We start from the raw sequence: 15,277 nt of genomic DNA, 5'->3' as shown, positions 1-15,277 counted from the left end.
AAGTATTCACTTTCTTTCCCAAAGTAGAGCTTCCATAAATATTACAATATTAAGGACTAAATTTTAATGAATACAAATCAGAGGAAATGAAGGAACATTAACTCCCATTCAAACCTTCCTTTTAAAAAATCTGTTTCCAAGCAGTATTTTTAACTTCTTTTAAAAGATTCTCTTTTTAAAAGATGAACACAAAATCTTTCTGCTAATGACTTTATTCATGAATCTATAATGGAATTCAAAATGGCAAAGAACATGAAAAAATTTCAGATTAATATTTATCAACCAAATACATCAGAGAATACATCTATTTTTCATATAACAAAAATGTCTAAAATGCACACATAAGAACATATTCTTCACTTTGCAGCATTTCAGTGTAATGAATATTTGCTTAACAGTTTTCCAGAAAAGCTCATTTACACTGTCAAATATATGCAATTCAAAAGAAATCAAACATAACTGGTAAAAGAGTCATCTCATATTCTTTGGGTGAAGTACTATCTTCATAAGAAATTAGTAAAGATAGTTGGTGGTGGGTGCACTGTGGCAGTTATACTTGATGGGAGTACCCCAATATTCCCTCAATTAAAACTTAATTATAAAAAATATAAAATGTTTTAAGAAGCCAAAAAAAAAAAAAAACCCAAACATTTGTTTCTTGCTTCAAGGAACCTGTAACTTAAATAGAGAGAGCTCTGGAAAGGGGTGGTGGAATTGTGGGAAGTGAAAAAGACATCTGGAAATCACTGGGACTTTTTCCAATTGTAAAATAGTGAAATGCCATCCTCTTGTTTTATTCAGCTGTGAGACTCAAATGGAGTTACGCAAATGCAAGTTTGTGTTATTTTACTGTTCAGAAGGAAGGAAGTCCCGGGTGTATCCAGATTCACAGCACTGCCAATGCCCACCCCCTGGGGGGGCCCTGAGCTGAGGTAGGTAAGCAGGAGTTGACCCCACTGGCCTGCCCAGGACCACCAGGAGTAGGGATGTGGCCACCCTCTCCCCTGCAGGCTACTCTGAGGTGACCACTGATTCCCTGAGCTACTGATGCCAACCCAAGGCAGCCCACTAACACATCTCTTTGCTGAGGGCATTTCCTTACCCTCCTCTGCCGCCTGGGGTTTGTTTTTCTAGGTTGTGTGCAGTAGGATGGTTTGCTTTCAAAGCTTAATAGAAATACTGAAAATGAAACAAGCCAAAAATTTTTCAAAAGAAAAGGAAGAAAGAAAAACACCCCAGATGGGAACCCACTGTATTTTCTCAAAAAATATACAAAATAAGAAATAAAAGTAGAATTGGTGTTACACCCGGTTTTAAAAAGCATGAGGGACAATGGAGAAGAATGTCCTATAGAAGCAGTGACCAGAGCTGAAGACCAAGTAAGAGAGGAGATTAAGGTGAAGAGCTAATACAAACTGTGCCCAAAGTTTAATAAGAAGCTTCGTGTAGTGCTAGGAAACTCCAAGTCATCCCTATTTACGTAATTATACTAAATGGTTAATGTATATAACAAGACATTTATACATACACATATTTAATATCGTTATAAATGCTTACATCATAAAGTGATTTAAGAAAAAAAATGTTAAAAGCTGAAAAAATCTGAAAATGTTAAAATATTCCTTCAGTTATTCACTAGATTCAGCACATTCATAAGAGATCATAAACATTATTTTGCAATTTAAAAATCTTTTATTCCACAGATTATTTCCTGGAAGTTAAATATTACCTCATCGTTGCTAAATGAAGTTTTTCACGATACAGAAATAATTAGACACAATTTTCATTGTTTTAAACATGATCTTTGGTTTGAAGCTGTCCTGACATCCTTTCCAGTTGGATGACTACGGGTGGTAAATATTCATACCACAGCACATTGGCTGAATCTGAACCTCAAAAGTCAACTGGGTGAGTGGTTTAAAGAGAAAATGAATGGCCTATGTCAAGAAATCTGGCAAGATGAGTTCCCTGATGAGTTCCCTGAATCCGTAAGTGATATGGTAAATGTTAAGGGCTGTATAGTTGAAGAGTGAATCACCTCCTTCCATCAAACACCTCTATCAATTCATTAACAGAATTTGCCATTAAGAGGAAATTCATTGAGAAAAAAATCTATTCTGAATTAAGGCACACAGGTGCAAACCTTAAGCAGAAAACTCAGACCACCTGAGCTGCATATGCAACCAGAAGTATGTCCACCCCAAGGGCATAGGACAGGTTGAATATCATCGCTACATAGATCCCACCACAGGGAAACTGTGGGTGTAAGTAACCTAGAGATCAGAATTAGATAATGGTTTTCCAGAAATAATGAGACTTGAAATGATGCAAAAGTTGATCTTTCCCCAAAATGGAGGTTTTTAAATAAACAGACCAAAAGAATGCAGTAACATTTCATTGGAAACTATAAGAAGCCATAAAGTTGAATCCCAGAAAGGGTAAGTTCAAGTTCATAACTCAAGATTGCTGGTGATTTTTTCTCGCTCTCCTTGAATAATCAAATGCAAATGCCTTTTCGCAATGGCGGCATTCAAATCCCACAAAAAATCAAGTAGTGCCCCGTTGAGAAGCACCTCCATTGGGACAAACTGTAAAACCTGCTGGGGTGCATCAGAGTGGAGCAGAGCACTCAACAAGTCGCTCACATTCTGCAGATACTGGAACACTGGATTTGGGAGGCCCTGATAACCGACACAGAGCAGAACTGCACATGTTCTCAGGGGCTCAGAGGACGTGGGACAAGAAAATGTGATGAATCTGAAACAGCTGTGGAGGACAAAAACCAAACCAGCCATAAACCTTGTAAAACAAGACAGCACAGGCAAAACCATAGCATCTCCGGTATGAAGCTGCTGCAATGAATGCAGAAGGCAGTTCAAAAACAACCGCTGGTAAGCTGGGTCTCCATCGTGAAGCAACGAACAACTAAAAGTCGTGAGTTCAGCTGATTCCTGGACAATTTCCAACGGCAAATGTATCTTGGTATCATGAAGAGCTGAAAAACCAACAAGCAGACATTTTACCTGGCTGCTGGGTTCTACAAGCTGCTCGTCCTGAAGGTCCCTGGCCAGGCTAAACAACTCAGAAAATATCAGTTCCTCAGAAAAAACGTGACAAGAACAATAATACTGCTGCTTGGGCCTAAAACTGGGATCCAAATTCCAAGCTCCTCCTAGTGATTTTTCAATGGCTTCATTAAGAGCCTTTAAAATTTCACCATCACAGAAAGGAGAGCACTTTACTTTTGGCAGTTTCTTTCCCTCTAAAACCTGCCATAAGTGACACTCAAGGTTAGAAGCTGTTCCCTCCAAAAAAGCCCCTTGCCCAGGGTGATAGGCAGCATGCTCTTCAGCCCAACTATTAAAGTATCCTTTCGCCACCTTATCTTTCCATGAAAGAGTTTCCAGTACCTTCCTTTCATTATAGGTCCTAAAATATCTATTCCTCTGCCCAAACCATTTTGTATTTGTACTACAACCAATATTAGATTTTTTTACTAGCCAATTATTTCTAGAAAGAGGCTTCAATTGAAACTTTTGCATGAAATGCTGAACAGCACAGTCCCTTAAATTATTCAGCTTTGCTTGTTCCTCTTTTCCCATGCACTCAAACAGACGAATGTTCTCAGAAATAGTCTGTAGCTGATATTTATGAAAGAACACACAACATTCTTCATGCTTCTTAAGAAAAGACTTGGGAATCACATGATGGGGAAAGAGAGCTTTCCTGGTCATGTCAGTCCCAAAATTCAGCACCATCTTCGATAACAGAGGGTAGATGGCTTCTCGTCCCTTATAGTGAAGACATACCACATAGACTTCCGAGTTTCCTGCCTTGCTGGTGGCAGGTTTGAAAACATGGACTTGCTCAAAGGAACAGTTCAGCAGGTACATCAGGTTTATGGAACAATGTTCGAACAAAGTAAACATCTTCAGAACAAAAGAGCCACCATTCCCAAGAGTCATCAGAGCAGTGACAGCTTCACAGTAATGCAAAGAAGAGACTAAAGCTTCTTGTTCACCGGGATTTCCCTGGCAATCAAAACTCCCATCGGCAGTGATCAAGTGAATGGTATCCATGGTGCTTGTAAAATTCTGAAGTCCAGTGAGGTATTTCGAGGTCATGATATCACCAGTGTTATCAGGACCAAAGTACCACCAATGCAAGGTATTTGCAATAAGTCGGTCATCCATAATCATCGTAAGATTATCATTTGCTTCGTGGTATGGATTCAGGGTATTAGCTACCCAACTCCACTCACAGGGGAATCGGTGGGATTTTAAGTAGTGATTGAGACTAGCTATAAAAGCTCCAGGAGCTTCACAAAGGTGTAGGGTGTTCAGTTTTCCATCCTGAAAAGCATCCTGTGGAATAAGCGGGAAGCTGCACAGGATCTCGTGAAACTTACACCATGCTTGAGTGCAAAGCTCGGCATTCACAGATTTTCTCACATGAGAAATTATTTTTCCCGCTTTATTAGTGAAAGCAGTGTGTTCATGCCATTCATCCAGTTTCTTATCACTCAGTAGATTTTTTACTTCATTTAGTGAGTTCTTCAAATCAAGAAATGCATTAAATTCCATGTGGTCACAGGTGAAAATCTCACTCATATCTGGTAACTGCCACTCATTAAGTGGCTTGCCGTAAGAAAAGTTTTTGGCAAACAGTTCGACAATGTCAGCAAGAACATCTGGGCTGAATGTCTCAGGACCTGAACCCATTGGAGGCTTTCTGCACTTACTCATTTTCAAATTAAATTAAAATCTAGAAAAAGAAAACACATGATTAAATGAATCAGATTTATTAGAGAGTGAAATGTCATACACAGCAAACAGGGCCAGACTCATGACACACTGCATAATGGTTAACATACACTGTTACATGAGGGAGTAAAGAAAGGAATTAAAAATAAATAGTAAAAGAATAAAGAAAGAGCAAAAGGCTTTGATAGCCAATAGATCTGGGCTCAAATTTCAGCTCTGCCACTTAGTAAGTGGTCTTGAGCAAATCACATCTCTCAGTCTCGGTTTCTCATTCTTTAAAAAAAGAGCTATCATTTTCTTAATGATAAAATATACTAGCATACAAACCGCATATGCCAAAAAAAAAAAAAAAAATACCACCAGTGAATGGAAGCTCTTATTACCATCATCAAGCACCTAACTACTCCCCAAAGCTCTCTTTTAATCCTGGCTCAGACACCACCCACAGGACCCCAATACTCTAAGCAATTCCTCTCTGAACATGACCTCTGAACAAGCTGTATAAATAACTTTTAGCTTATTTTTTGCTACCTCCAAATTTCACCTTCTTCCAGGAGCGAATCCTCGATTTTAACCTTGCACTGGTCCTGCTACCAGGTCTCTGGCCCACCATCCACTGCCTCACTTACTGGGATGGTAATTAAATCCTCTCTCAAGATTTAACTCTCTGGCACTTTAGTGATCCTGTCAACACAAACTAACAATCACCGCCACAATGCTTGTTCACTGCGCTCAACTTGACAAGTTAGCCTCTTCTGCTCAACACTGAAACTGACTATAGTTTACACTGGCAAGTTTCTAAACTACAGGTTCCTGTCTCATCTGGTCAATGCCACAGCTCTGTGCTGTAAAATACTATTTCTGCTTGCCACTAAAACTTAACCTGTTTTGAAACAATTTTAAACTGAACAAATAGTACAAGTGAATATACAAATAACACTCATTCTACATTCTGTGTGCTAACAGTGCCTAAGAAAACAAAAACACATGCCCACAGACGAAAGGGATACGAAAGAAAGCAGCATGGCTTCATGGTGTAGCTGGAAAACTAAATTCCAGCAGATACAGCAATGACTATTAGTACTTGCTAGCACAATATTAATCAATGAATGCTTCAGTTCATGACTTCTGCCATCTATTTAGCATATTCAATGCATTCTACCCCTATTTTCAAAAACAACCTAAATTTGTTTAAAGTAGAAAAATTGGCAGCTAGATCACCATCCCACAAAAAGCCAAAGTATGATGATTAAAAGGGGAAATACAGATGAGCTAACACCACAATAAGTACAATAATATCCAGAAGATACACTATTATCATTTACTTTGTAGTGTTTTTTTAGGATACTTTTTCATCCTTTCATACTTTATGTTTAAACTATTTTACAAGTCTATTTACTCAACTAACTTGTCTGAAAGTAACAAGTACCTTCTTCCTCATTTCTATATGCCACAGTACGTTTACAAGTTACATGTAACCTGAGGTTAATAGTCACAACTACCCACCAGTATCTTTTTTTCACCTCAGATTAACTGTTTTTACTGCTAGAAACTGTATTTAGACAAATTTCTCAAAGGTCAAAGGAGGCATTTTCACATTCACTAAAATCCTAAATAACCAGATTCACTAAAACCCTAAATTAAAAGCAAAAAAAAAAAAAAAAGTTTACTACAAGTCATTATGTTTTAATTCACAGTGTGCTTACCGGAAACTACAAACATTATTCGATTTCAACTATTTGGGGGAAAAAGTGACTTTAGTCCTCAACTTCACATCTAAATAATGGTTGTAGGTAACCTCTCCAATGGTACCTAAGCTAATAAATAATTAACTTCATATAAGAACAACTAAAGTAATTCCAACACTCTCCTGTCCTTCCTGACTGTACTTTAGACCAGAATTATATACTAAATCACGTTCAGGTTGGCAATCCACAACTGCATGTACACTTATCCAAAGATTATGTTTCCTACTATCAAGTTCCCAGAATCCAGGCACTAGCTCCCACCTCCACCCACTAGCCTCCTGACTGCAGACCCCTTCAACTCTCTCCTGGATCACTGCCACCGCCTTTTAACAGACCTCTCTGCTTGTATCCTTGCCTCCTCCATTCTACTCTGAAACATCCTGACCAGAGTAACGTTGTCCCAGCGTTGCTGTGCCACTCAAAACTGAGTCATAGCTCCCCACTTTACTCCCAGTAAATGTCAAAGTCCCTACAGTAGTCCCCAGGGCCCCTGAAGATTCGTGCTCCCATCCCCACCCTATCTCTAACCTGCTAGCTTTTTCACTCATTCTGCTCCCATCGTACAAGCTTTCTTGTTCACTGAAGACACCAGGCAGAGTGCAAGCTTCAAGGTTTGCAGTGGTCATTGTCTCCCCTCAGCCATCTGTACAGCGACTTCCCTCACCTCCTTCAGGTATTAACTCAAGTGTAATTGCCTGTGAAACCTCACCTCACAACTCAAGTTGCATCTTGCATTTCCAATGCCCATTATCCTGCTGTATTTTTCTCTTTGTTCCGTAACCCTCTTTTCCTTCCAACATATAATTTACTTACGTTCACTGCTTATTACTGGTCTTCCCCAAACTAAAACGTAACTCCACGGGGCCGGGATCGTTGTTTTATTTACTCCTGGAGCACTCCGGGAGGTCAGAACAGTGGTTAATATACACACGGTAAGTACAGATCAAATAAATGAATGGACAACATACTTAGCACAAAAAGCACTCTTCTGATCAGGTTCTGAATGAGTCATCACAATGCATTTCCACTTCACTCCAGGCCCTTCCATGCATGGCTGAAATTTTTTTTAAAAGCATGTGGCTTACGGGATGGGGGGTAAGGGGAAAGTTTCCAGTTAGTGTTCCTGTGCCCCTGTCATTAAGCACCTCGCAGACAGAGCTTTGTGGCCTCCCACTTCAGCCAGGAGGTCGGTACTACCGTTATTATTTTGCAGACTCGAAAAAGAGGATATGCTAGTCCTCTGCCCACATCCACACAGGGAACAGCGGCGAAATTTAAGGGCCTGACACAAAACCCACAAGAGCTCATCAACAGTTGTTACCTCTTCAAAAGAACGCTTACAGGGGAGCTTGAGCAGAGTTTCTGCCAACTCTTCCCCGCACGGTGAAAACAGCGGCTGCTGTGCACCACTGGGGGCCGGGGGCACCCCGAGTCCTCGCCTAACCTGGTGGAAGCGAGCCCCAAGTTCCACGGGACGGCTCGCCCCCTGACCCGAGGAGCGCCAGCCCCAGCACCGGCCTCGCCCACTGGGACGCCTGCGCGGGCCGGCGCCCGGGCGGGGATTACCTGCGCTCACGCCCACCTCGGCCCCCCGAGTCCAGCGCGGCTGCGCGCCTCCGCCCTCGAGGGGGCCATTCTCCACTTCCGCCCCCGGGGCTGCTTCCCGGGACGGTCTCTCCGTTGAGCCGCGACGCCCGCCCGCCGCAGGGAAGTAAGGCGGCGCGCCCGGAGGCCGAGGAGGATCCCGGAAGCGCCCTCGCGCCACCAGAAGCGGGGACCCGCCTCCCGGCCGCCCCTCGGCCAAACTCTGGCCGACGGCGGCCCGCGGGGCCTGACAGGCACATTGCGCAGGCGCGCTAAGGCGGGGCTGGCGTTACGTGCGTCGTTACGCACGCCGGCGCCTCCAGCAGCCCCGAGGTCTCCGCCGCTGAGTTTGGCTTCTCCACGTGATACGAGAAGTGGGAAGCGCCTCTATGGCAACAGAAGCTGCGCGCGCAGGAGGGGCGCGCCTTGGCCCCACCCCCTGCGGTGGAGGGACGGGGTGGGGCGGGGCCAAGGTGTCCGCCACGGGCCGCGCTGGCTCCGCCCACTGAGCCGCAAAATAGTCCAGGTCGCCCATCACCTGGCGTTGTGGGGCAGATGCTGGCAGAGTTAAAAGTGGTGTTGGATTATAGTTACTTGTTGATTTTGATGTTTTTATTATAATTAGTCTTTTTTTTATTATAATTAGTATTATTTAGGTTTTCTAAATTCCTGCTATGAGTGAGACCATCCGGTATTTTTCTTTTTCTTTCTGGCTTATTTTTCTGAGCATGATCCCTTCTGGCTCCATCCACGTTGCTGCAAATTGCCATGAGTTTATCTTTTTTGATTGCTGAGTAATATTCCATTGTGTATATGTACACACTGGGGGGGGGGAGGAGGGATTAGGGCCAAAATAAGGGGGGGTGGGAATTGTATGGGGAATATAACCAAAATGAAAATGCATACATTGTGCATAAATGAAAAATGATGTAAGTGTTATATAAAATAAAATATTTTTTAAAAAGTGGCGTTGGAAAGACCAAAACGATGAAGTTAAACGCCAGATCCGGAAAGCTGAGAAATAATACTGTTATGTATCTATAAAACAATAAGAAAAATAGTACCTTACAAGAAAAATGGGTGAAAATTTGAACTGGCAGAAAAAAGTCAGTGCCGCGGACCAGCACAGCGATGGACGATGAGGCCGTCTCAGGGTTGAGAGACTGCGCAGGGTGGTCAGGGATTCGATGAATAAATGACACACAGACACACTTCAAGAGAGTGAAAATCTGAGTGTGTCTTTATTAAGCTAGTGGTCAGTATATATATGTTTTTCTAAAAGCATAGGAACAGTGAACATCAAAGAGATCAGTTTGCTCATAGACTTAGCTTAATTGACAGGGCAGTGATTTATGTCCGAAGTTACATCTGGACCTAGCCTCATTCCTAATTGGACAGGCTATAAATTCTTTCTACTGTTTTATATAATTATTTTCTAACTATCATTTTTACTCATAATTAATTGTCATGGGTGAATTTATTTTATAATGCAGTTAATATCAAAGGTACTAAAGTTAAGCACATAATAGAAAGATTATTAAACCAACAATTCTATTATAACACAGTGTTTAGTAATGTTTCATTTGCATTAGCCTAATTATTAAATTATGTATGTTTTTTAATTAGCAATCAATGACCAGAAAAAGGAAAGATTTTAGAAAGACAGTTGTAGCAGAATAAAGTTTGTGGGCCTTGAGAAAGCGAGATAAGGTTCCAGGTGGTCAGCATTTCTTTTAATCATCTTTGTGGCAGCTTCTGGTGGTCGTTATCTCTTGGCAGGCATTCGGCTTCTCTGCATCTTAGGGAGTTTGCTGTTCTCCCCCTGCGCGCATGGTTCCTTGCCCACGCCGGACCTCAGGGACCATGGCAACAGCCATTAGCCCTGAGGGTCACTGCAGGGGGGGGTGCAGCAGGTCCCCCTTTCTTTTTAGAACGAAGTTGGTAAGCATACATGTCACACTGGATGCGGTAGATGGACCTGTGAAGTGAGCGGACACAGAAGGGAATAAACAAACAGAGAAGCAGGACAAGTAGGGAAAGAACAAGGAAGGAGAGAACAAGATGATACCAGTGAGTAGGAGTTAAAGATTGGAGAGTGGAAGCCAGAGAATGGGCAAAGGAAGAGACTGAAGTATTTAGGTGAGATTTACTGACAGTAGAGATTTTAGACTGAAGAGATGCAAGGTCATGAGAGAGGTCATTGTCATGCCAGATGCCCAATAGGTGATGTTTAGTAAGATTCCAATGTAGAGAGGAATTATAACGCAAAGGTGTAACACAAATGAAACGAAAGTGAACGTGGCAGCGAGTGGATAATTGCTGCTTAAGCAGCTGAACTTCATCTCCAATGGCAATAACAATTTCTTCCAGGGCATTTATCTTTCTTTCTAACTTGTAGTCAATGTCCCGCTGCACAGAGAGTGCCATGGTCACATTTTTGGTAAGGTCATTTACAAAAGAAGCTGTCTTAGCTTCCTGAATCAAAGCAACAGAGGAAGTAGCTAAGGAGGTAACCAGGGAAATTAGAGCAGCAATTCCTAGAATAAGGGTGGCAATAAAACGTTTAGGACGAAGAAGAGCATGTACTTCATCTAAAACTTGCATGGCAGTATTATCATACCAAGGCATATCATGTAAATCAACAGGTAACATAACATAGGGGGGTCTTTTAAGTAAGACCACCACAGGATATATACGAGCAAGAGAGGGGGTAATACAATTAGTAACAATGCAGCCAGAACAATGAATGGAGTAAGAAGTCCCACGCAATTGAATGCGTGTAGCTGAGGCGTTCCCCAGAAGTATAACGAAGGGGTATCCAACGTAGGCACGCACTGGGATCTTATCGGTGTCCTGTCCAGGTTGTTTGAAGTGTACATCATTAATGGCAGTGAAAAGACGAAAAAGTTTAGGCTTTATGACAGAGCTTTCTGTTCAGGGAACCGGGTTATTCAGTCCTGTCAATGGAGGCAAGCTTTCTCATCATTTTCAGAGATTTCTGGAACCCTACGAACAAAGCAGCAGTTTCTCCACATTTTAGTTTAGCTCTATGTCAACTTCCTGGAAGAATTGTACTCAAAGCCACACAGAAGGTTAGCTCTGCTAGAAAAAGAAAAAAAATATATATATCTATAACATTGTTGTAGAGTCTGGTCAGTCAAAACAAGAAAACTTTGTTGAATCAAGGCAAAATGTAAAAAAAACATTTTCAATGTTATGCCAAACAAAACAGTAAAAATCAGGTGTATTTCCAACAGTCTATACAGTCCTTTGTAGAAAGATTTTTACTCTCAAAAGTTTATCATTTTGAATCAATTGAGGCCTTTTGTGTGTGTGTGTGTGTAGAAACAAGTCCTGCAGACATTAAACCATTGAAGTATATAATATTGCAAGGCAACAATAATCATTGACAATTTACATACATATCAGGTATTGAAAGATTTTGTTTAAGAAAACCAATGTTAACATTTTTGTACATATTAGAGTTTTTCCATTTTCCCAAGTGACAGTGCTTTCCTTGTAGTGTAACTTTACCAGGTAAACCAGATAGGATAAATTTATCTAATGTCCTTCCCAGGAGGAAAGGGAGAAAGTTTGTGGAGTGTCTCTAAAGCTTTGCTGAGGTTCCACAAAATTTCCTTTAATTGATTAAATGACAGGCTACCAAATTTTACTTTAATTAAATGTTTGGGAAGCTGTGTCATAAATACTAGAAAACAGCAAAAACAACCATATTTAATCTCTATAAAAATTCTAGCCCTAAGTGATAATATTGACAATTAAATCATAACCTTTAATTGTCATCTCAAAAACCTTAGTTCTTTAGACACTAAAAGACATTATGTACCCAACATTATTAACCTAGACAAGGGCCAAGATTATACCCAATGCTAGTGTATAAGTACATGTTTTGAAACAACCCATTAGATTATAACTCAGTTACTATTAACCAAAAATTATTTTAGTTAATGTGTTCCCAAAACACTAAAATAATATAAATCATTTGAGTATACAAAATTTGTTTTCCTAAAATTTCTTTTTCAGATGTTTAACACTTTATTTAGCTTTGTTACTTTTAATTTCTTTAGACCTTTTAATATTTGTTTTAACACTTATCACTTTACTTTTAAGACCATTAAAATATCTATTTTTAATACATGTTTTTTTTTTTTTTTAAACACACATTTTACATTACATTGATTTAGGATTGTCACATCTTTCATTAGCAGTAAGGCATTATAATATAATACTGTCATCTCTTTGAACTAGATGACTTAAATGTGAACACACAAGGTAATATGACATTAGAATTTTTAGCTTTTACAAATAGGTGCAAAAAGTAAACCTGAAAGTTTAGTTGTAGTTTTAGTTTCTGTTATGACTGGAATTCCATTTTGCATGGCTGTTAATAACATAATGGCACATACCTAGGTTTTTACAGGCTGGCTAATAAAGAAGCAATTAGGCAAATCAATAAAAACAAAAAAAATCAGAGCACCATATAGATACTATGTACATTTTTCACATACATGTGACTCAGTAGGAAAGACAAAAGTACCTTTTATACCAGAAATTTTTTTTGAAATAAACACATTTAAACAAAGTATTAATACTTAACATAACTGTAAGGCATATATGCTTTGAATTATATTATAAAATTTAAACTAGTTTTTGTTTATTAAAAAATTGTTTGATCAAGATGTCAAGATTTGTTTTGTGATAATTTATAAAGGCGCCATCTATAATTAGTCCTCCGGAGGTAAAAAACAAAACAAACACAAAGAAAGACAAACAGAAACAGAGATCTCTTGATATACATTTAAAATTTTGGCCATGTGTATATATTTTGAAACATGGTTATTTTATCAATATGTGTGAAGATACTGAGGTTTTTAATGAGTTAACAGCTAAAATCTGTACACAGAATAAGTGTCTAATCTTAATTATTACCAAAGACCTTGGGCTCGAGACCACAGTAGTCATGGCAGTTTTTACTAACTTTTTTGATAAGAAAATATTTTTGGAGTTTACATTTTTAAGAAATGATTTTTTGGCTTTAGGTTGTTAACACATTATGTCACTGGGTACGGCCATATATTAAAACATAAAAGAACACTAATTTTGAGAACAGAAGAGGTAAATTTTTACAGTCTGCCTGTAAAATTTGAGGTTTAGAATTTAGCTCAAAAATGTTTGTATTATTACTTTATGTTTTACCAGGTTAGTTTGTTTTAACAAGAAACTTAATGTTTTACAGGTCCCATAAGTAAAATTAAAAGCTTTTATTCAACCAATAAGATTCTGTATAACTTGTTAGCAGGTCAAAAGTAACTCAGCAGTTTTTGCCTAAGACAATGTAGATTTTAAAATCAGAGAAACACAGGAAAATGGAACTTTTTGGTAGAATGAACCAAAATAGTTATTTAAGGTGGATAATAGAAAAGTTTAGTTCTCCACAGCAGGAAGGTAGTAGAGACCTGTCAGTGATCCCAACACTGGAGAAAAAGTCCAGGCAGCTGCTTGTTGAGATCAAGGGCAGCCCCCACCAGCCCACTGCAGTGGGTTTATACTATTTTAATAAAAACTTTTTATTCATATTATAGTCATATAGTCTCATACACTCATATTTAACCATTTTTTATCACTTTAACAATTGTGAATGAACTTTGAATTTATAAATGCCTTATTTATCTATTTATTTATTTTTAAAGAAACAAATGGCAAAACTCCACCAGGGGGAACCTAGCCTCCTCCCCAAATAATTAACAGGAAAAGATTGGAGCATTTTTTTGTTTGTTTGTTTGTTTGTTTTATTTAAGATTATGACACATTATTTCTTATTTGTTTTTGAGTTTTTATTTTTATTTCAACAATTTTAGCCAAGTTTGAGCTGGAAATTTGGGCTGGATTTTGGAATGGTCTCATAATTGGGAGCCGATGCCTCTGCAAAGAGGTCAGTATTGGCTCTAGAATTAACTTTTGGCTTTTGAAAAACAGTTTCACTATCCCAATAATCCTGATCACTTTTTTTTTTTTTTTTAATACTGCAGGCTATTTTTTCTTTTACCTTTTGTTTTGCATGTTTTATTTTTGCCTCCAGCCAGGCAAAAACGACCTATTTGTTCAGGCAATTGTTTTATTAATATGGGGCTGTCAGCTGAGTCCTCTTTGATGTTATTTAGGGATACAGACAGCCATAAGTTTTTGAGTTTTTATTTATTTATTTATTTTTAATTTAGACCCTTGATCTAGTGCCGCGGGGGAAGCATTTAAGGGAACTTTCATGAACAAGATTTTTATGTGATGCAGTTGTAGGTTTAGTAACGACTGGAAAAAGAGTGGTGGCTGGGTGGGAGAGCAGAAATTCCTTTAGAGAAACGCTGTATAGAAGGTTGATCAGGATGATATACTGCCGAAATTCCAGAGGAGGAACCGTCAGTAAAAACAACGGCAGCTCCATGCAGAGGCTGTGAGGAAATAATTCTTGGAAAAGTAAAAGCAGTTTCCGTCGCAAATTTTAAAATAGGGTGCTGTGGCAGGTGGAATTTGACCTGACCAGGAAAATTGAGCAAGGCTATGCCCCAGTCATCGTCATTTTGAAGCAGAAATTCAAACTGTGTTTTAGTATATGGGACAGTAATAGTGGCAGGAAGCCTGGCAAACAATTCTTTAGAACATGTCAGCCCTTTCATTATGAGAAATGCACACATAGATGTATAAGATGTGACCGTTTTTGTTTGATTGTGTGCCAAATAAGTAATTCCCATGGTGATGAATAATCAATTTGAGAAACTCTAGCTTCAGAAAGTTTTTGTTCAACCAAATGCAGTTTTGAAATGGCCTCGGGCGTCAAGGACCGAGGTGATTTAGGGTTAGGATCTCCTTGTAAAATCTGGAAAAGAGGGTGTAAATCACCTGTAGTAATTTTAAGATAAGGACGAATCCAATTAATGTTTCCAAGCAATTTCTGAAAATCATTTAATGTGGAAAGTTTATCAAGGCGGATTTGAAGATTTTGAGTCATGATGAAATCATCATGAATGGTTTTTCCCAGATAGTTAAGTGGTCTCTCACACTGAATTTTGTCAGGAGCAATGACAAGACCAAAGGAGGTTAGGTCAGTAATTAAACATTGTAAAAGTGTCTCCACACCTTCCTTAGAGGAGTGGCTCAGGAGAATGT

General features: G+C 39.2%; 1 protein-coding gene across 1 annotated transcript; it reads right to left on the bottom strand.

Annotated features, from left to right (window-relative positions):
* Window positions 1–2,450: 2,450 nt before the first annotated feature.
* Window positions 2,451–4,745, bottom strand: CMTR2 (cap methyltransferase 2; the record flags this gene model as incomplete). The annotated part of the gene is made up of 1 exon (XM_084257778.1): window positions 2,451–4,745. The coding sequence occupies one exon, from the start codon at window positions 4,743–4,745 to the stop codon at window positions 2,451–2,453; it is 2,295 nt and encodes a 764-aa protein (XP_084113904.1).
* Window positions 4,746–15,277: the final 10,532 nt, after the last annotated feature.

The sequence above is a fragment of the Talpa europaea genome (genome assembly GCF_964194135.1).
Source record: "Talpa europaea genome assembly, chromosome: 16".
NCBI classification, from domain to species: Eukaryota; Metazoa; Chordata; class Mammalia; order Eulipotyphla; family Talpidae; genus Talpa; species Talpa europaea.
Note: the sequence above shows the minus strand (reverse complement) of the source record. Positions and strands in the feature narration are given on the sequence as shown.